The following is a 22,003-nucleotide window of genomic DNA, read 5'->3' as shown; positions in this document are numbered from 1 at the left end:
GCACAAGCAACAAAGGAAAGTTATTATCCTAAAAGAAATTCATAGTGATGGTTGGCATTTTTAATTTAGGTTTGTTTTATTTAAGTTTAATGTTAATTCCATGCTGTGTTTCAGTAAGAACAATACAGATTCTGTATCTGTGGCTCCAGTCAGATATCCAGTAGTACAAATTAGCTTCAAGTTACACATACTGAACAAAAGAGGTTGAGCGAGCGAAGGGAGATGGGGAGAGGGGAGGGAGAAAAGAAAAAATATTGAACACGCATGCAGGCTTATCAATGCCACCTTCAATGCTAACCTGCTTGGAGGGAAAGTAAAGAACAGGCAAGAATGAGCAGCCACGGATTGTTGAACTGTTACCAGCACCATGATTTTCAGCAACGTTTCAGCAGTTTGGAAACTTTTTGTTTTTATACAGTAAAACCACTACAAGAAATGTCCCAAATGCAACCTCGTAACTTCAAGCTAAACACCCAATTAAGTTGAAACATTGGTATAAAATTCAGTTTAAACAGTTATAAAAAAAGAAAGATGCCACCACAATGAGCACTACCTGGCCAGGACCAATCTCTCCCTACACGGCCTTCAGGGTGTCACATCCAGGTCTGATGGCAATGTCACCACAGCTGGCAGAGACAATACAGTAATGCTGAAAGAGCCTTTATGCAGTCCTGTTAGTGTCTTAAAGAACCTAAAAGCTGGCACCAGTAAAATCCACAGAAATTCACTCTTGCCTTTAAGAACTTTTAAACTGTGTAAAAAAAATAAAAATAAAGAAACCCAACAGGGCAGGAACCTAAATTCTGAGACCCAATGTAAAAGTCAGATTTGGTGGTTCTCAGAGTGACACTGAGGGTTTTTGTGGGGAAGGGGGAGGGTGGTCAGAGATGGGTTCTCTTGTTGGCCTTTGTGTCTCACTGGTTTTCATCTTCCACATCCTGCAACGCTTCTTTATTCTGTTCTTCACCTGTGGAAGTGGGAAGAAGGGAGAAAATGTTACCATTCCAAACTGAGAGCTGCAGAACAGCTCAACAAGCACCCAGAGATTAATATTTTCATGCAGTACACACTCACTCTCCCACTCCACACTGCCAGCTCCAGAGTGAAGCATTCCCATGGAAACGAAGCCTTGGAATCAGCTGCACCCTCACACACAACTGCAGCCAGGCCATTGGAACGTGTGAGGACAAACAAACCCAGCCCTGACACCTGACACCACTCAGGTGAGCAAGGGCTGCACAGCCCAGGCAGAAACCACGGCAGCAGCTGTGGAACAACAGCCCTGGATCTGCAAATCCCTTCCCCAAACCCTCATCTCTTTCCTGCCCAAGCCCACTCAAGCCTCAACAGCAAAGCACTACAGGGAATTTTACACAGTTACCTTTGGTAACTCCTGCCCTCAGTGTATGAAAAACACCCTACTGTGAGTCCAACCTGACAGAAACCCTGGGTTCAAGGTTATTAAACAAAAACATCTTGTGGAAATGAATGTCTCTGTTCCACAGGCTGTGCCATGCAGTGGAGTGAGGCTGTCCATGAGACTCCTCCTTTGGTTACACTCCAGCTGCCCCAGGGAGCTCCATGCAACACCTTCTGCAGGGCTTGACCAAAACTCTGCTGCACCTGGGCAAGCTCCAGGTGGTGCCATCACACATGCACAAGTCACTTAATTGATAAGGGAGGCTGAAAAAACACAATTATCTGTAACCACATAAGATGGGACTCTCTTAAGGGCAATCAACAGAAATTAGTAACTAAAAACTTCATTTGCAATAAAACCCCATCAAATGAAACTGGTAACTTCCAGCAGATAACCAGAATGTTTGCTCAGAGCATGTCCAGATTCAGGATTACCACCAGGTAAAATAGGAAGTAGATTTTGGAAGAGGAACACAGGACGTTCAACAACAATAAAGTTTATAGACAGAATTCTGTTTAAGAGAGGAAAGCAGAGGCTTTAACCCAGACTAGAGGATCTGAGCATGCTCTAACCAACACACTTGAGCAAATACTCCTCTACCAGGCCACTGTGAGTACTTCCCATGCCCAAATACTCTTCTATCCATCCAGGACTGCAGCTCAGCTCCCAACCACGTGAGTTACTCTGGATCCTGGTCAAGCACATCACCCCTGGGCAGGGACAGGTGCCACAGGAGTGGCAGCAGGGACACAAGCATTTGTCAGCAGCAGGTGACAGAGGCAGGCACTGTTAGTGACAGGAAAACTGACACTGAAAACTCCAGTGAGCCACAACAAGAGACTTACAAAGTAGAGTTTTTAGGAAATGAACAGTTGGACTTTCCTTTAGGAATCTATACAGCAGGAAAGAAGGGGAGAACAGGAATCATATGGAGATGAAATTACAAGTGTGGAAATAAACTCAAGATCATCTGGGGAATGGGAAAGCTACAGGGACCGGGATGGGAGAGCAGCAGCTGGGTCAAGCCTGGCTTTACATCCCTACATGGCTGAAATGGAAAAGGGAAAAGCTCAATGCCAAGGACAAGCCCTTTCCAAGCCTCTCCCATCCCCTGGAAACTGCTCATTGTGCCACCACTGATTTATTGTTCAAAGGTCTGCTCATCTGGGAATATGGAGCTCTGGAAATGGACTCAGAGTATTGGCAAAGTACGAGGAAACTCAATTTTGCACCTGTGTCTGAATATTCTACATTATCACTTCTCTGGATCTGAAGAATTCCACCAAGATTTTAAGCAGTCCTACAGTATGTTCAATTCTGTCATCATTATCTTTCTGGCACAGTAACCAGGACAACCTGAACTGCTTCAGGAATAACAAAAATATCTATTTTCCATGGTGTGGAGCAAGAAATTTAGATCTCTATTTCCTTTTTCAAAATCTAAAGAGCCTGTAAATAATCCTGTGGAACTTCTACAATATCCATGAGAGACATCAGCTCTGGGCAGATCAGGAACTTTTGGAAGGCACTGTTTGGAAGAGATTGGCACTGTCCCACACTGATCCAACCTTGTTACTGCACTAAAATGGCTTCCACAGACTACCAGGGTATTTGGCCCCAGTATAAAGTAAAGGTTGTATCTAAACTGAGGGAATTTGGAATACATTTCTCCTCTCCAATGCCTACTCATGGCAAGGAAGGCATTCAACACTTCAGTGTTTAGAGAAAAATCTACAGATCCACCCAGGGTCCATCCTGCACCAGAGATAATCCTCGAAAAGGGAGGTACAAGAGCCTTAAACACTGGGATGTGGAGCAAACCAGGAGCCAAGACCCCACACATTTACAGCATTCCCAGCCTCAACAGCCCAAAGAGCAGAGTGAGAAGCTATGGAGTAACAACACTTCAAAACAAACCCATCATCCTACACAAAAGCAGGAAACTGGGAAGTTAAAAGATTCTGCACTTGCTTTCAAATGGACACACCACCAGTGAAGTGCCCCAGGAATGCTGTGTGGCTACAAGGAACAGCTTGCCAATAATTTAAGACACTCACATATTTATGTGAAGTTCAGCAGTGCTGTTTCTAAGCTCTTGGCATTTTTAGGTACCCAAAATCATCTTAGCAGGACTTATATCTTCCCCTCCAAGTTAAAAGTAAAGAAGTCAGCTCTTTTCATTTGTCTCTCCAAGAGAGAAACCCTAAAATGAGTAGATTTTACTAAGTATTGTATGTGAAAGTTTAACTGTTGGGAAAGTGCATTCAGTGAGCCAAAACCATTTCATAAATGTGTGCTGTCCTTTGCTAGTGAACAGAAGAAATCCATGTCCCACCCTCTGGTACTGTCAGGGGCACATCTGGCATTTGCTGTGGCAGTGAGAACATGGAGTGACCTGGAATAAAGGGGAACTAAACCATTTCAGTGCTCCCTCCTGCACTGGAGGGTCACAACTGCTTGGAATGACAGCCAGAGACGAGCATGAAAGAAAAGATGAAATCAATGAAGTCACTGCTTTTACAGTCACGTGGGGAGGGACAAACAAAGTGTTGCTAATTCCACACCTCCTTCCTTCAAGTGAGAGCTCAGAAGGCCCCAGAGTCACCCCTGTCACCTGGTCAGTGTTAAGGCAGGACAGGAGGGTCATTATTAGGAGAGACAGAAGTAAACCAAAGGCTCTCCATTTCCACACTCTGCTCCTGGCTCAGGAGGAGCTTTCCCAGCAGCACTCACTCACCATCACCCTGCATGTCTGAAGTCCATAGTGTCAGGTTATCACGTAACAACTGCATGATAAGTGTAGAGTCCTTATAGCTTTCTTCACTCAGTGTATCCAGTTCTGCAATAGCATCATCAAAAGCTGCTTTTGCCAACCTGCAGTGACACAACAAAGATGTAACAAACACTGCTGAACACAACCCAGAAGCACAACTTAACACCAGCCACTTTGTGTGATTTAAGAAACTTTTTACTCAATATTGGTTTTATTAAGCATTTCTACATCTTGATTAAGTGCTGCTAAAACCTTAGTGTTAGAGGAATGGTATTTGCTTCAATCACTGCCACTCTGTACATGCTCACAGGCCACAGAAATCAGTGCCACCACCCCCTCCAGCCTGTGCAAGACAAGTTAAATCACCTCACACCTTGGGCATCTGAGAGCATGCACAGAGTTAACCTGGCAAGCTCTGAGCTGCCATTAGCTGATCAATTCAAGGTTATCACTGTTCTGCCTCTCATTACTCCCACACAAACAGGTGGCAGCTCTGGACTCCAAAAATGTTAAAAATCTTCCCAGTGAACTGACACCAACCAGAGCAAACATCAGCAGAAGAAAGCAGGAAAAGCAGTTACTCCTGCCTTGGCTGGTACTCACACAGCATTCCCATATCCCACCTACCTGCAGGCACGATCAGGAGAATTAAGAATTTCATAGTAGAATACAGAGAAGTTGAGCGCAAGTCCTAAGCGGATGGGATGTGTTGGTGGGAGTTCTGTCATTGCAATGTCACTAGCAGCTTTGTAAGCCACCAAGCTGTTCTCTGCAGCCTCCTTCCTGTCATTTCCTGTGGCAAACTCAGCCAGATACCTATGGTAGTCCCCCTTCCTGAGAACAGAAACAGTGGGAAGTCAGTAATCCTTGTTTGCCCACCAACCATTAAATTAAAAGCTGAAATTGAAGTGTTTTTAGATATTTACACACTGCACCAGGAGCTGAGGAAATTTTAAATCATCACTACAAGACACACCTTTTCTTCTCTTTGTAAATGTTCAGCTGATGCAAAATAAAAAAATCCAAGCAGGGATGTGATTTCTTGATCAGCAACTCAATTAAAACTGCTGTTTCTTACACTGTTGTGCAGCTCTTAGATGTATTTTAAGATTTCTGTCTCTGTTTCAGGCCTGTACTTACATTTTGTAATAGAAAACCTTGGACTCGCCAGTGTTAGCTGCTGGAATGAGGTGTTTGTCCAGTACATCCAGAATGTCACAACAGATTAACTTCAGTTCAGTCTCAACCTATAAAGAATAATAAAAATGTAACAAAAAATTAGAAGAGGGGGCAGGGTGAGCGCTTAAGCCTAAAAGCTTTCAAAAGTACCCAAATATCAAACAGGTAACATCATGAGATTCCAAAGAGGGTTAAGACAGAAGCAAAATAAATAAAATGCAGCTGCTCCACAGGTGCATTAAGCAAAACAGTTCTGCACATTCAGCTGGCACACACAAGAGGCAGGGACTGATGGACAATGAAATGGGGAACTGAACAGTGGAACTGGAAATTCCTTGGAAGACATCTTGCTAGACCATTGCACTGTTTGTCTCAGGATGCAATTCCTCACTGCAAGGCTTGCACAACTCTATTCCTTCCATTTTTGATCCCAGAAGGCTGCCCTAAAAGTGGTAACAGCAAAGGGGACAATTTGAAGGTAATTAACCTGAATCAGCTCAACTCCATTATACCCCAGAGTGAAATGGCACCTTCACAACAGGTCCTAGTGAGTCCTTGGAGGCAAAGCTCTAAAAATAGAGCTTTAATACAAAAATCATGGAGTATCAGAACAGAATCAAGATGTGCACACAAACAAAGGTCAGCTACAAGATGAAAACAAGCTCCAGAAGCAGGTGAAAAACACAAAGCGCAGCAACTCAGTGAAAAAGCAGAAATCATCAACACTGACAGTGAAATCTGTGGCCAAAATACAGCACATAAAGCCTTATTTAAAAACAGATACTGGATTTGAATAGTCTGAACTGAAAACATTCACATGAACCTTCATTTTTTCCAGTTCCAAACATAAAGCAAGGCCTATGAGGTCAGGGTTTAGCACAGAGAGTTTCACACCTGCAGGCAAAGGAACTGAGCACACCCAGGGAAGCTGAAACCCCTCCTGTGCCACCACCACTGCCCAAACCAGGGGGGCTCTGAGCCCCCAGGTCAGCCCAGCAGCAGTGCTTGGTTTAATGCAGTCTCCCATCCATTGCTGCTTTTTCATGATTTCACAGGAACTTTCACAGCTACACTGAAGAGAACTCTGGCTCAAGCTGATTTCATATAAAGGAGAGATTTCAAGCAAATGCATTAAAGAAACTGCCAGGAACTGCAACTCTTGGATCACAGAGCAGCCCCACTCAGTCCATCACCCCTTCCTATTCTCCCACCCAAGCATTTGCTTTCCTTCTTCCTTTAAGCATTTTCCTTGCCTTGTAATCCTTTTATCACCACACAGCTCCCAAACTATCTGGGTTTGTAACCACAGCAGTTATACCCAAAAGGAGTTCAAATTACAGCTCCAAAATAAATAATAAACTGGCACATACACACACACTGACTTGTACAAAGTAACAGATTTGCAAAAGTTCCTTTAGGTAAATTAACTGTCAGCAAATTTCATGGACAAATGTCAGAATGCCCTGACATTCACAGGAAGAATAAGATGCTGTACTTAATTATGTGACAAATGCTTAAGAAAGGTGCTGAAATATGGTCACTTGAGAAGAATCTACTTTCATATATTCTTGGGCTACAAACGCTATAAAACCTTTGGCCAGGAGTCAGTTCCTGCAAACTTCTTTCCTCTTGATCCTCTTTTTCAATGACTTCTTTTGCAGAGAGATCTTCAGTAAAACTGCAAAGAATTAAATCAGTTTCTAATCCTCTTTAGTTAAATAACCATACATGTACAAACTCTATTTCATCTCAGACAGACCTTTTCCAGCTTTGCTTAAAGGATCAGTCACACTTATCAGAGATCAGCTGCTATCCAGGGCAATGGAAATGTCCTGAGCAAGCTTAGTTTAAAAAGATTTAATAGAAATCAAGGTGATTAAGAGTAAAACAAATAAACAAAAAACCCCACAACAAAACTAAAAGCTCTTGTACAAAAAGGATCAGTTCCAGACAGAGTGGCTCAGTGAGCACTCTCTAAGAAGGGGGGATGGAGGAGAGCCTGACAGCTGCCCCAAACACAGCCCAGGCTGGAAGTGAGAGCACTGGGAACACAAATTCCATGGGCCACATCCCCAGAGCAGGAAGGGGCAGGTCAATATCTGTGTTATGGGGTGAGGATGGATCTGGTTAAACTGCAAGGGAGGAACTGCCCTGTGTGCCACACCCCACTGCAGGATGAAGAGCACAAACCTCACTGTGCTCTCATCAGAGATGCAGCCAGACGAGAAATTCAGGGGCTGTTGTGGATCCAAATGGCCACAGGAGCCAGGAGAGCAGCCTGTGTACAAAGGAAGCACCTCAGTGGCCTTTTCCCTCATGGCTGTGGATGTGTTTGGCTCCATTCAGCTGAAGTGGCTTGGGGAGAGGCACAGTCTGGTGTCCATTCCTCACTACTGCCCAGTGCACACCTGAGACAAGCCCAGCCCAGCTCTGCCCTCCCAGCACCACCATCCCTGCAGCTCTGCCCCAGCTCACACTGGTCATTAGCTCAAAAACCTCCACGTGAGCCATGAGCTGAATTACAGCAAATACTGACACACACCCAACCCAGCAAAGAATTACTGTCACAAAAACCACTACAGAAACTTTCAATTCCTACTGCAGCAGCGCTCACAGCTGCTTCTGGTAGATGAGAAATGTGTCTTTTAGAGATTCTGGTTCTTTCCAACTCCTCACTGCTTTAAACTTGGCCTTGTTGGCCCCCAAACGTGGTTTGGGGGTTGGGGGGCAATGTTTGGTTGGTTGGGATGTTTTTCCCTTCTTCAGAGCCTTTCAAGTCTGAAAAGGTTTTTCCAGCAATGAACTTACTCTGGAAAATGCTACAATAGGCAGAATTTGTTGACAAGGGAATCACAGTGAGCAGAATTCTGCTGAAGCTGTTTCTCCAGGGAAGCACTGAGCACAACAGGGCAGGAGTGCAGAGCAGTGACAGTGAGCAGCAGCATCCAAACCTGGGCCATGTTCCTACTCCCAGGCCATCCTGCCAAACCCTCACACACTCAGAGCAGATGCCAACCCTTATTAAGTCTCCCAGCAGCCACTAAGAGGATCTGGCTTTCAGATAATGCTCAGGAACCTCTTGTAGGAGTCCCTGTGGAGCTGGGCAGACACAGCCACCCTTTCCCCAGTGTGGAACCAGGGAGAGTCCAGGGCACTGCTCCTCCTGTGCAGCTCTGACAGCTGCTCCCTCTGAGGATTTCACAGCTCAATCAGCTGGCATGACACTGACTTCAGGTGGCCTCTCCATCCTTCAGACACCTCAAGCACTACAAACTTGCATTTCTTGCACCCCAGTCCATCCAGAATGTCAGACATCCTTTACAAAAGAGATCAGACTAAAGGCTATTTCCAGAGTCCTTTCAAAAGCAGGAGAAAAGTCTTTTCATCACCAAAGGATCTCTGGCAGATGATGATAACCACCCACAAAACCCTGTGCAAAAGAATCTGGAAACACAATGTAAAACAAATTTAATCACTGGATAGCTTTTGTCTTGTTTTCTATGTTCTTTTAGGAAACACCCATCAAGAAAAGGTTATTTGGGACTGTATGTAACTGGCAGAGTCTCATCCCATCAGAATGCCAGCATAAAATTAGAAACTCCCAACTTTAACAATTCCATGGAGCAACAGAAACGCTGTGAGTCAACAGCAAGGAGACAGAGCCATTCCTGGGAGAAGATTTCCAAGGCAAGATCATTTCCATTGCTGGTATGTGAATCAGTGCCAGGTGACAGAACAGACTCCAGTGTTTCTCTGGAAGTGAAGATGTGAACCATGTGGAGGCACATGTCCTCAAATAATGGAGATGAAGTCTCTGCAGAAGTGTGTGGGATTTAAATAGTATGGGAGGCTGCCTGCTCTGTGCTGAACCATCATTTAGGGCAGGGGGAACAAACTCACTGAGAGCTGGAGATTTCATTAGCCCTTACCAATGCAAGTCAGAGCTTGTTGCAAGTTATCCATTTTAGGTAAAGCTGCACACACTGACTAAGTCAGCATGAAGTTATGTGGATCAATTTTTCCCTCTCTTCAGAGAGAAAACAGCAAGGCCCTGGAGGTTGCTACACACACAAGTTTCACAGCTGGGATGACCAGGACATCCCCAGGAACAGGAGTGACAGAAGGAGCCAAGAAGAGCCTGAAGAACTCCCCCATGGACATTTCAAGTGTTAATGTTTTGATCTCTCTAGGACAGAGAATCACAGAAAGTGTCACTGTATGATCCAAAGCAACTTTTATAGGAAGTGGAAGTTTAACAGCCAAACACCTCCTCTGACAGGGTTAATTAAAAAAAGAAGTTGCTTGGGGTCAGTGAGGCTGGAGGGGAAGGAATGAGGCCTCCTGAGCAGGTGGAGCCTCCCACCTGAGCAGGCAGGGAAGTGCCAGTGCAGTTCAGATGCTTGGCAGAGCTGCTGATGCACTGAGGGAAAAGCCCTGAGCCCTCCTGAGTGTTGACACAGCTGCACCACAGCTCTCCCCTGCACCAGGAGATTGATTCTCCAGACAAGGAACAAGCTCCAGCCTTCCTACTCCAGGTCAGCACAGCACAGGCAGCCTGGAACAGCAGGGCTGTTTATGGCAAGGGACCAGAACTAAATGACATTCTGCTCTAAGACCAACTCCCTCTTACCATTTGCCGATATTCCCGAATCATTTTTAATTTGTCTTCTCCACCTTTGTTTTCTTCTTTCTGTTCAATGCTGCTGATTATTCTCCAGGAAGCTCTCCTGGCTCCAATCACATTTTTATATGCAACAGAAAGCAGGTTTCTTTCTTCCACTGTCAACTCCACGTCCATGCCAGCCACCTTCTTCATTGATTCAACCATTTCTAGGAGGAAAAGGTCAAGCAATTATTCTCACACCTGAAGCATCTTTCAAATCATTCAGTACAAGCTGTACATTAATGAGAACTTGGGAAATTAATTAGATTCCCTCCTTTAATCCAGCTACTCTTCACTTTTACCCTGGAGTGTTCCAAACAAATCAATCAGCACATCCACAAAGGAAGTATCTGATATTCATCTGGGATTTTACAAGGGTTTCAGAAATTAATAACAGTTATCAGCACAATCCTACAGGAGTGTTTGTTCTCCAGAGTGCTCTGGAAAAAGCAGAGAACAGTGAGAAAAGGTGAGCAAATGTGATCTGGCTCTTGGGACAATCAGGAGAAATCTGAGGAATCAGAGGATGCTCCACTGATTTTTTAACTGGAATACAGTGTAACGTGGTAATGAACAAAAATATAAAATCCAGATTTGAATACATGTAGAGATGTATGAGTACTGTTAGTAGGAAAATGAACATCCAAAAGAAATATTTGATGCTTTAAGTGGTAACAAAGAAGTCATCCTGAGTGTACCCACAGCAACCATATGTACCCAAGCCAAGCAGCCATTCACACTGAAAAGTAACACACAAAATATGAATTAATATATATTTGTATTTTAAGCCTGTTGAAAAGTATTTCTGAACCTGAGGTTAAAACAATCAATACCAAAACCAAAGCCAGCTTTCCTACACTCCAATGGAAGCAAAGATTGAACCACTTAAGGAAGGTTGTAACCCTTTCCTTACCTAACCACATTGGGATTGTTCAGGACACATTAGAAGAACAGTATTAAATACACAAATAAAGCTTAACTTTCATTTTTTTGCCCTCAGATGTCAAAATCACAACCTGAACAGGGATGAGCTACTGCAGCAATGGAGACTGCAGGCTCCCTGGCAGAACAGTGTTATCAGTCTCCAACAGGTCTCCATATGTGGAGGACAACACTTTATGGTGGCTCTATTTTTATCAGCAGATTTTGCTTCTCCAAATCACAGAAAGTAACAAAAAAATCCATCACTTGATAAAGTTTGTTGAAAACACCACCCTGCAATTGCAAAATGGTGAGAAGAATCTGAGAGCTGCCCTAAAACACTCCATGCTCACACAATTAATATTAACATAAACATAAGAAATTGATGCCAGTTAAGCTACAGGCAATATAATATAGCTACAATTTGCTACTTAAATAAAACAAATACTGTGATTTTTTTTTCCCTGAAGAAAGACCCTACCATCCCATTCATACAATGAATCTACTTAAAAGCTGTGAATTTTTTAAATTATGCAAATTAAGCCATCTCATATTTTGAAGTTTTTTAAACAACAGAGCTATGCTCAAGATTAAGATGCCTGACAGTTCTTAGGGACAAAAATGACAATCAGGAATTGAGACTTGCAGTCTTCATGACCTGGGTATCTTTGTCAAGCTCCAGAACAAAATGCAGGTCTTGTTTTTAAGGCTAATATTTACTGCCTTCAGAGAAGCAACCCAGAGGTTACAGAAGATGCTGCCTTTTCTTTAAAGGGTTTCTAATATTGTGCTTTATCCATTGGGATTAAATGCACAGTTCTTCAGTCATACTCCTGGATGTACACAGTGCTTTTATAGAAAATCTGCCTCTTAATGAAGACAACAGAAATCCATTCACACTTATCCCACATAACAATGATCTACATGGAATCATGAGTGCAGAAGTGTGGAGGTTGAGGAACATGGACAGCAACAGCTTCCAAGATCTTCTGCTCTGTGTCAGGAAACTGCAACAACTGGGCCAAAAAGGGCACATTTTATCAACTGTTCTACAGGTTTCCTTCACAACCTCTTCCTTAGAAGCACATTTGTGTAGTATGAAAATGTGAAATAAAAAACTATACACAAGACTTGCAGTTCCCTGTAAATGAGGAGCTGTTTTCAGTGGACATTCAAACACATCATTACCAATTTAATCAACTGCTTGGCTTCTGCAGGATTTATCTATCTATCACCAGTCTGCAGATCTACAAGCTCTTGAAACAGAGGTTAAACCCAACTCAGCTGAGCAATAGCTGGTGCAAAGCCAAAGCCAAAGCCCTGCCCTACAAGGAGCTCCTGGGTCAGTGTTTCAGACTGTGGCAAAGGAGGTCATTCCCCCCCTCCTGCAGAGCCACAACCACAGAAAGGAGGGAGCCAAAGGAAAGCAGGCTCACAACTGCTCCTTATCAGCAAACAGCCCTTATCACCCCAACATTTTTATGACTGAGTTGTAAGTTAAACAGGCTCCCTGACAGTGACAGCCCCTGGGAACAGGATGCTGGGGGATGGGGGAGCACCTCAGGTTCCTCCATTTGTTGTGAAGCTGCAGCACCCTCACACTGGGTACAACCTCCCAACACCCACGACAGGAACTGAAAGGGCTCCCCCACAAAATCTTAATTTTGGCACTAGATAACCACACAACCACAGATCAGAATCCCACCCAAAGACAGAACATTTATCAGTCTTTCTCAGGCTACCCACAAAAGGTTTCTAGTTAAGTAAAGAGCCCAATTTTACTTAAGAATACAAAAATCTGGGCTGATATTCAGCAAGACAAAATATTATGCACATATCTGGGTCTTCCATGGTAAAGCCATAATCCAGCCCTGAAAATTTAAGCCTGATGAAAAATCTTAAGAACACAGGCAGTACAAAAGCAAGGGGAAAACCTATCTGTATCTCCTCCAACAGAAAACAAAAATAAAGTCACCCACACCGGCAACAGAGAAAATTACTTTTTAATTTAAGTGCAGTTTTACCTATCTAGAAGTTTCCACAAGGAGGTGGAAAGCTCAGTCAGAGACCATTCAAGACAAAAGACAAGTCTGAGATTACATTTCATTACCAAGGATTACTGCAGGAATGACAAACCATGGCATACAAAATCCAGAGATGCTTCCACTGCATTATGGAAGAAGCAGTGTTATACAGATTCAGAGGTACAGACTGTATTTAAGTGGTTAAGTTCCAGCCTCTCAGGTGATTGTGGCTGTCACTTATTGTCCTACTGTCAGCTCATGCCACCATCAGAGCAGGAAATCCCAAAAATGTAAATTGAGGAAGGAGAGGGGAATATTCTGGAGGATGACATGCTTGTCCTAGATTTAGATCCTTCCCCAAGCACCTGCTGCTGGTTAGGAAACACCACAACACACACACACTGCCTGACCAGGTCTGTGTATTTTTATGGAAAAGCTGACTCCAAACAACTGCCTAAGATACTACAAAATTGTCATGATAACCAGGCCATTTTTTAGGTTCCTATATTCTGCTGCTGTGATGAAAATGCTGGCTCCCCACTGCAAACCCTGCTGAGTCACCTCCAGCCACCAGGAGGGACACACAGGCAAAGCCTGGAAAGCACCAAGGGCTGGGACAGAGGTGGCACCTACAAAGGGTTTGTGAACAGCAAGGTGCAAAGCTTGGGATTGGGGTGTAAAGAGAAAGACAAAGAATAAGCCTTACTCTAAGCTAAAAAGTCATGGGGAAGTTTAATCTTTTCTACTGCCCTGATCTAAGGGCAATAAAGCAAACCAGGATCCTCGAGCTTCTAAGCGGCTGCCCAGTACCTCCTCCAGCATTTCAGGAGCAAAAAGCTGCAAGTGAGCACCCTGTGAGCTGTGAGGAGGTGGAGGACACAGCAGAGAAATGTTCCCTTGTGTCTACCAGAGATGATCACAGACTATAAACAGTATTCAAAGACTCAGTACAAGTGTTAGCCTTGTACTTGTTCATTTTTGCAATGAACAAAAGATGATCAGCAACAAGTCACAGCAACTTGAAGTGTCTGACCCTAAACTGCTGTGTGTAACCTTCAGTCAAGGCTTTAATAGCTGCAAACACAAAGCAGTGTACACTGCTCACTTGAGAAGGGCTCCAGCACACACTCAAGGGGACCTACAACACCATGAACCCAATACTCACTAGGGGGCAAGTCAATGGGAATTACACTTTAAAAACCCTGAATAAGTGGGTATATGCATAATCATTATCCTGTAGAGCATGGCCTTCCATTATGCCTCACAAATCTACTGGAATGCTTTGAACAAGTGAAGCACGTGGACAAGGAGACATCATTGGAATTGTCTACCTGGATTTCCCAAAGGCATTGGACAAGGTCCCTCACCCAAGGTTCTTTAAGGAACTCAACTGCCATGGGATAGGAAGGAAAGTCTTCAAATGGATAAACATTTGGCTGAAAGACAAGGAAACAGGGCATGAACATGAGCCTCAAGTGTTGAGAACAGAGAAAGCCCACCAGTGGAACCACAAGGGATCTGGGCTGGAAGCAGGCTGGCATTTCTGAGGGAGCCACAGAAGCAAACAAGAAGTTCTAACTTAGTAGCAGCAAACTCCTAGGAACAAACATGAGAAGAACTGAAGAAATAGGGACCAGTGTGTTTTCTTCAGTAAGAGATGAATGTACTGTGCAGATTAATGGCACAGACTGCATTTCCCACAGCTAAAACCTCCACCTGGCATCAGTGGGCACCACCCTGCTCACTACACTGCTGAGCTCCAGATTCAACCAAGTGCAAGTTCAGCTCCTCTTGCCATCCATGAACTCCTCTGAACACACCGTGGCACTGCCTGCATGAGGTTTTTCTGTTCTCTTAGGGAATCCTGTGTTTGGCATCCAGACAGGGCTGAACCCATCCCAATCGATTCCCTCCTGCCAGCTCAACACCCCTCTGACCTCTCAACTGCCTCATTCAGGTCACCAGCTCAGACAACTGCTCACAGGGGAAAAAAAAAATTAATCCTGCCTTTTATTTAGAGAACTGAACTGGTTCTAAGGGTCAGACCAGAATTCAAGCACAAATGAGAAGCATTCCTTATCACATAAAAGAACCTAACAGGTGGATTCCTGGTTAAGACAACCAACAGGCAGAGAAGGAAAAAAAAACCCAAATAATATCCAACCTGCACAGTGGCTTGATGATTTGTGGACAAAGCAGAGGGTTATATTGCTATTCCTTGTGTAAGGTTTGGAACAGCTGGTGCAGTGAAAACCCTTCCAAACCTGGCAGCATGACTCTGCAATAAACACTCCTGTACCTTTACACACATGGAGGAACACAGGTTAGGGCCAAGTTATCCTAGCAACAGTGGGATTTTCTGCATGATCAATTGTATGGTCTACCACAAGTCCTTCTTGCAACAAGAACATTTTTATATCATTCCTCTAATCTCTTTAAGCTGTGGACATTTACTTTTCCAAAACAAGAGGATTTCCCCACTATTTCTAACAAACATTTCAGTTTGAAAGCAAACATCTTAAGCCTGGGCCTGATCATAAATCTCTCCCTTGACTGAGATCTGCTCTGAGCAATCCTCTAATACTGGAAACCAGTTCAGCTTCTGGGCTGCTTGCAGAGGACCTCACCATGCAAGTGCAGAATTCTGTCTCCTTTGTCTGCTGCTGGTACCTCAGGAAATTCAAGAAGGCCATTACAGACAAAGGCCCTCTCTCACACACTGCTCATAATCACAAGTTAATTTATGTCCCAGTGTGTACAACTCCCACTTAAAGAATTGTACAGTCTTACTCCTTTAGCACTGTCTTGCTCATATTTTAACTCTTGGATTCCTACAATTCTTAGGGATGTGCTGAGATTTTCCTGCCTTTTACCTCAGAGACAGCAGTCACACCCCACACCACCACAGCAGCAAGAGCTGTAACAGGGGAAGAGGTAACCATTCACGGGGAGAGGAACCCAAAAAACTGAAGTGTGCTTGACATCTGCTTGAAAGAGACCAATGCTCTGCAAACCAAAATTAATATGCAACTTGAATTCTAATTTGTGACTTATTGATTCCTCATTAGGCTCTAAGCTGAAGACCTGTTACTAGGAGACAGCTCTTCCTAAAAAGGGTTCAAATCTTGAACTGAACCCACTGCTGCACACATTCCTGCCTGTGATAAAGACATTTCTAAAGACAAAGGAGCTGCTGTTAGCCTGCTGTGCTGGGAAGCAGGAAGCCTGTCCTGGTGGGCTGGGCTTTCCTTACCTGTACCTTGACCAATTCTCTGGTTCTGAGGGGGAAACTCCCCTATTTCACCTCACCCAAGTGATGTAGTTCAAGACTTGCAAGTATCTGCTCAGACTGCCTTGAGCCACAGCATGTTTCTCACCTGAAACAAAGATGTTCCCAGCCTCCACAAAGAGGAATTGGTTTCAATATTCAGCAGCAGTCTACAGGAATCCTCTACATTCTCTTGATATAAAGAGTTCCACAATATCACTTACTCCAATTGTTTTCCAAAAAAGGAGTGCATTTAGTTCTATATTATCCTACCAATAAGGAATAGCAGTGAGTGAGATTTCTCACCAAGCTTCCTGTACTGCCACTAAGCTTCCTGGCATTTTGTGATTTGCCATAACATGCCTAAGCAGATCTGTGAAGATAGTCAGACACCCAAATCTCTTAATATATCTCTGGAGATCAGGGTTTAAGTGCTACTTACACTGCAGAAGTACCTAGAAAGTTGTCCTCTTAATCTGGGCCACCATCCTGAGGACAGCACAGACACAGGACTAGATTCCCAACCGTTCACAAATGCAGCTCCCAAGACTTCAGAAATTCCCTAAGTGGGTCAGGTAAGTAACACCAAAGAAGCCACAGTTGGATGCCCACCATAAGTGCTGCTATAAATGCCAGGAGCCATACATAAATAGCAACCCACCATTCTTCCAGTCTCCAGGAGAAAGATGGGACAGAAATTTACACTTATTCTAATGTTAAACACAAAAAGATTTGTCTAATTCATATCTGAATTACCCAAGGGACTTGTATTCCAATGTATCTGTAGCCAGTACTTACCATCACCCCATTTTCTATGAGCCCATTAATAACTGTGGTCCTTAATTGTGCACCTCAAAGATCAAACTGAGGAGCAAAATTAGGATTGGCTGACTCTTTCCTCACATTGCTTCTGAAATCACTTTGTTCACAGAATTATCCAGCAGTCTCAGCTATGATCTTGGCAGAACTGCATTATTTCACATTAACAAGAACAAATTATGCCAATCATTTTTAATTGTTTCAGCTGAACAGGAACAGAGAAATAAATGATAAAACAGTATCTACAGTACATTTTCTTCCAGGCCATGGACATGAAGGAAGTGAAGATGCATTTAGAGCAGCTGGCAGAATCAGAGAGTGCATCTTAAATTATGGTGACCCAACCTGATTCCTAAACCCCAGAGCACTGATTTAAACAAAACAACTTAAGTCCAGTGCTCCCTCCAAAACTGTAACAAGTCTCATGCCCATTCAAAAGCAATACAGCACAACAGGTCTGCTACATTCTGCTCTGGGCAGCTTGTTTAGCAAACATTCGTGGTGCTGGGAGAACCAAAAGTCCACCCAGGGAAATGCTGCACCAAGGCAATAATCCTTCCCAATCCATTTTTATCAGTGGACAGGAAGTTTGCATTGCAGATCTGTGCCATGGGGTAGAGTCCTGTTGCCTTCTAACAAAGTGATTTACTGCTGACTTCAGAAAAGCCCACAAAGACAGTCATGCCTCCAGAGCTCCCAAGGATGATGATTCCTCCAGGATGTTGGGTTTCCACTCAAGCCAAAGCCAACACCTTCAGTGGCACTGACTCATCCCTGCCAGGTGGAGAACCCTTCCCTCCTCAACACACATTCTGTGGAATATGGATGTGTTCCTCTGCCCAAGGTAATTATGGTACCCCAATACCTGGTTTCTGGGGGCATTTCCTTTCTCTAGGTCCTTCAGTTATTGCAGAGACTGACTTACTGCTTTCCTTTAGTGATACTATGAATTATAACCTATTTTCCCATCAGAACTCTAAATGAATGGAGTTTTATTTAGGCCTTCTTTTTGTTTTAGTTTCTCCTTTTTTCTCCAAAACGTGTATTTTTCAGATTTTCTGCTATGATGCTATCAGATGTTTTTTGCCATGAGATGTTTTTTAAGCACAGCTCAGTAAAAATGTGTCATTTGGTGAGAACTTGGTCATGTCGTCTATAGAAATTTGGGAACAGAAAGTATTTGGAGTGTATTCTTACCTCTCTAAATGAGGTGCTACTGCATTCACACATTCCACTTACATATATTTATTTCACTTCAAATGAGCAATCACAGTTCTCAGGGCAAAGTAACAGTCTTAGAAGAGTCGAGAAAATTAAAGGCCCTTTCTATTATATGCAGGGGAACCATGTTTAAAAGGAACAGTTGCAAGACAGACATTTTTGGGGCAAGAGACACCACCCAGGGTTGCCAGTTCCTCCCCTCTACCCCTTTTCCCCCAGATATTAAATCATCACGGATATTAAATGATCAGAGATAACAAAAAAACTTAAAGGGGAAAAAGGATGAAAAGAAAAACGCTGGGAAAGTGAAACTACCTGTAATAATCCCTACCACATAATGAAAGCATATGCGTTTTCTTTAGGCAGTGAATCATGTACTCGCTCCCTGCAGGGTGAGAACTCGCTCTCTCTGGCTTTGCCAGGGGCAGCAGGATCTCCAGCCGGGGGTAGAGGCAGAGAAAGAAGCGCAGCCCCGTCCCCGGGGACCCCCGCGAGCACGGCCGGTGAGGGGCCGAGGGCCGGGCCCCCCCTCCGAGCGCTCGGCATGGGCGTTGTCTGCGGCGAGCCGCCCTCGCTCCGCTCCGCCCGGCCGGGGCAGCGCGGGCCGGGGCCGGCCGGACCTCGCGGCGCCGTGAGGGGGAGCGGGGTCTCTTTGTGGGGCCCCTCGAGGCGGGGGCGGCTCCCCTGCCCCCCCTCCAGGACTCGCCCTTCGCGGCCGCCATTTTATTCCCGGCTCCTGCCGCCACCGCCCCCCGCCCCGGGCCCCGCCCCGGCCCGAGACACCCCCTCGCCCGGGCCCCCCATCCCCGCTTCCAGCGGCCCCTCAGGGCGCTCCCCGTCGCCATTTTGTGTGCGCCCCCTCCTCCGCCCCTGCCCCCCTCCCCCGCCCAGCCGCCATTTTGTGGCCGCTCCCTCCCTCCCTCCCTCTCCCCTCGGCCGTGCACGGCCTCCCGAGCCCGCGCGCTCACCATCGTAGCGCTCAGCCTGCTCAGCCAACTTGGCCTGATAGACGAGGTCCTCCCGATCGTCCATGTCCTACGGGCGGGGCGGCGGCGGGGACTGTGCGGGGCGGATGGCAGCCGATGGGTCCGGAGGGCTCTGCAGCTACCAGCTCGCTGCTCTCCGGGCAAATATGGCGGCAGCGCCTCCTCCCGCTGCATCCGGGCACTCCCGCGGGCGCGCGCATGCGCCCCACCGCCTCCCATGGCAACGGCGGCTCCCTAGCAACGGGCGGGGGGCGGGGTGAGGCGGCGTGAGGCGGCAGGAGGGGTGTGAGGAGGGGTGAGAATAAAGGGAATGGGGCGGTGTGAGGGATCAAGCGGGATGACATGGGATGGGGAGTTAGGCGGAATGAGGGGTAAGGCGGGATAAAGCAGGATGAGACGGTGTGAGGGGTGAGGCGAAATGAGGGGTGAGGCAGGATGGATGAAGCGGTCTGAGGGCTGAGGCGAGATGAGAGATAAAGCGGGATGAGGCGGGACAACGGATGAAGCGGCGTGAGGGTGAGGCAGGAAAGATGAAGCGGCGTGAGGGTGAGGCAGGATGAGGGATAAAGCGGAATGAGGCGGTGTTGTCGGTGTGAGGGGTGAGGCGAGATGGATGAAGGTGTGAGGATGAGGCAGGATGGGTGAAGCGGTGTGAGGGTGAGGCGGGATGGATAAAGCGGTGTGAGGGTGAGGCGGGATGGATGAAGGTGTGCGGATGAGGCGGGATGGATGAAGCGGTGTGAGGGTGAGGCGGGATGGATGAAGCGGTGTGAGGGTGAGGCAGGATGAAGGATAAAGCGGAATGAGGCGGTGTTGTCGGTGTGAGGATGAGGCGGGATGGATGAAGCGGTGTGAGGGTGAGGTGGGATGGGTGAAGCGGTGTGAGGGTGAGGCGGGATGAGGAATAACGCGGGATGAAGGATGAGGCAGCCCAGCAATGGCGGGGATGGTTCCCCCATCCCCTACCCGGCTCTGGCGGGGCCGTGACTGGTTCATGGCTATGGGCGAGCGGGGGGCAGCGGGCCCGGCCGCCGGTCGCATTTCCCTCAGTGCAGCTCCATCTCTCCATGTTTATGCTAACCTCAGACGCTGACAGCGCTGTTTGTGTTACCCACTCTCGGTATTTGGGTACAAATCACCCCATGTGCCCCTCGTGGAAGGGTGGATCTGTGACCGAGAGGCAGACGGTCACATACAGGTGTCTGCAGCCTCCTCAGGGTGTTTGCTCTAAGAATTACCTCCAGTGCATAGCACGTGGTAATTTCACAGTTTCAAGAGGCTAGAAAATCTAGAAAGTAAAATGGAATGTTTCACGAGTTCCTCACACAGTACTTCTGAAAACCAAAAGGAGCATTCACTTCAATAACTGAGATAATGCCTCGATTTCTGAAATCATAATGGTTTCAGAAAACTAAAAGGGATGATGCATGGCTGGCATGAACCTGATCTTCAAAGATCCCCATCCCTGGGAGTGTTGAAGGCCAGGTTGGATTAGGTTTGGAGCAACCTGGTCTCATGGAAGGTGTCCCTGCCCATGGCAGAGGAATTGGAATGAGTTTTAAGGTCCCTTCCAACCCAAACCATGCCACAATTCTGTGATTTGCTCAGGGTAGCTGTGAATGAATTCTTATCTCTTTTCCCAGTGTCTCCCTGGAAGTGCAGACTACAGATGCTCTCCCATCAGCTCACTGACAGGAAAAGTGCCCAGAGACCTTTGCAAGTTTCGACAGCAGAGACAGAGCTGGCCCTGGCACCTCCTGGACACAAAGTCAGGTATCCCCATTTATTGTATTGTGCCCACTGAAATGGGCTCCTGATGGGTGACTGAGGGCACACACCTTGAACACCATTCAAAGCACATTTTTTCAGTAGTTTATTCGTGGCCTTTTTTATTTTTCAGTTGATGAACTTGAGTTTTAGGGTCTGCACGATCAACATTACCTTATGGTTTTCTTATAAATAAATCTAAAAGCTTGACAGAGTTATTTTTATATCACTTGCTCAGAAAATCAATGCTCTGTTTTCAAGGGATATTTAGGCCCTCTTTTTCACAGATCAGCATAATCTAATGAGGATTTCTTTAAAACAAAGACATCAGTGACTAAGATCACTGAAAATTAGGTGCCAAGTCCAGAAAAAAATTTGCTTTTTTTATTTATTTGAAGTAAGATTAGAAAATGCTGATTTTGCTGAAATTGGGAATCATTGTAAACCTTTACTTCTGAATTGATGGTAAATATGTGATACAAAGTTAGGCACTCAAAAGGTCCCAGTAGTGCACACTATCTCTGTGTAAATTTTTAAGACTTGCAAATCACTTCTGCACTCTCTTGACCATAAAAGTCTATTTTTCAGCAGAGACTTGGGAAGCTGTGCACAATAAATTAGATTTGGATCAATTTAGGAATTTTTCTGTGATCCTCATGTTCAGCAAGCACTCAGGTTGCAGGGAGTTCAATAATATCAATAAATCAGGACACTTCAAGCAGATTTAATTGCCAGAAGTGAGGTGCATTCTTGGTCCCCTTGCTAAATAATAGCATATTGTCTAAATACTTGAAATTCTTTTGAATGCACTCGTTACAGATGGCATTCAGATACTTGGAAATTGGTCAGGGATTTGGCAAAGCATGAGGAATAAACAGCCTAATCCAAGGAAATACAGCACAATTTGCTGATGCAATCCTTGCCTGCCCTTTGCCCCCTGAACTTTCACATTAATTCATTCA

The 22,003-nt window shown here is 45.3% G+C and overlaps 1 protein-coding gene across 2 annotated transcripts; it reads right to left on the bottom strand.

The window, feature by feature from the left end:
- Nucleotides 1-57: 57 nt before the first annotated feature.
- Nucleotides 58-19,466, bottom strand: YWHAE (tyrosine 3-monooxygenase/tryptophan 5-monooxygenase activation protein epsilon). 2 transcript variants are annotated; one of them, XM_058817574.1, is made up of 7 exons: nucleotides 19,257-19,466; nucleotides 10,003-10,202; nucleotides 5,334-5,440; nucleotides 4,821-5,027; nucleotides 4,158-4,294; nucleotides 2,266-2,312; nucleotides 58-967 (listed from the first exon to the last, which is right to left on the bottom strand). In XM_058817574.1, exons 1-6 carry the CDS (start codon nucleotides 19,318-19,320, stop codon nucleotides 2,305-2,307), a joined length of 723 nt encoding a protein of 240 aa, XP_058673557.1. In that variant the 5' UTR covers nucleotides 19,321-19,466; the 3' UTR covers nucleotides 58-967; nucleotides 2,266-2,304. The 2 variants fall into 2 exon arrangements, with proteins under 2 accessions (XP_058673557.1, XP_058673556.1); XM_058817573.1 differs by lacking the exon at nucleotides 2,266-2,312.
- Between the last annotated feature and the right edge of the window lie 2,537 nt (nucleotides 19,467-22,003).

This window comes from Ammospiza caudacuta, chromosome 20, assembly GCF_027887145.1.
Source record: "Ammospiza caudacuta isolate bAmmCau1 chromosome 20, bAmmCau1.pri, whole genome shotgun sequence".
NCBI classification, from domain to species: domain Eukaryota; kingdom Metazoa; phylum Chordata; class Aves; order Passeriformes; family Passerellidae; genus Ammospiza; species Ammospiza caudacuta.
This window is presented reverse-complemented; position numbering and strand designations above follow the sequence as displayed.

Excerpts from the sequence above, each read along its gene's own strand:
- YWHAE (XM_058817573.1), bottom strand. The coding sequence starts at position 19,320 with ATGGACGATCGGGAGGACCTCGTCTATCAGGCCAAGTTGGCTGAGCAG. Across the intron at positions 10,203-19,256 it reads GCAGGCTGAGCGCTACGATG|AAATGGTTGAATCAATGAAG; the intron begins GTGAGCGCGCGG and ends TTTTCCTCCTAG. Across the intron at positions 968-4,157 it reads TTCAGACATGCAGGGTGATG|GTGAAGAACAGAATAAAGAA; the intron begins GTGAGTGAGTGC and ends CCACTTCCACAG.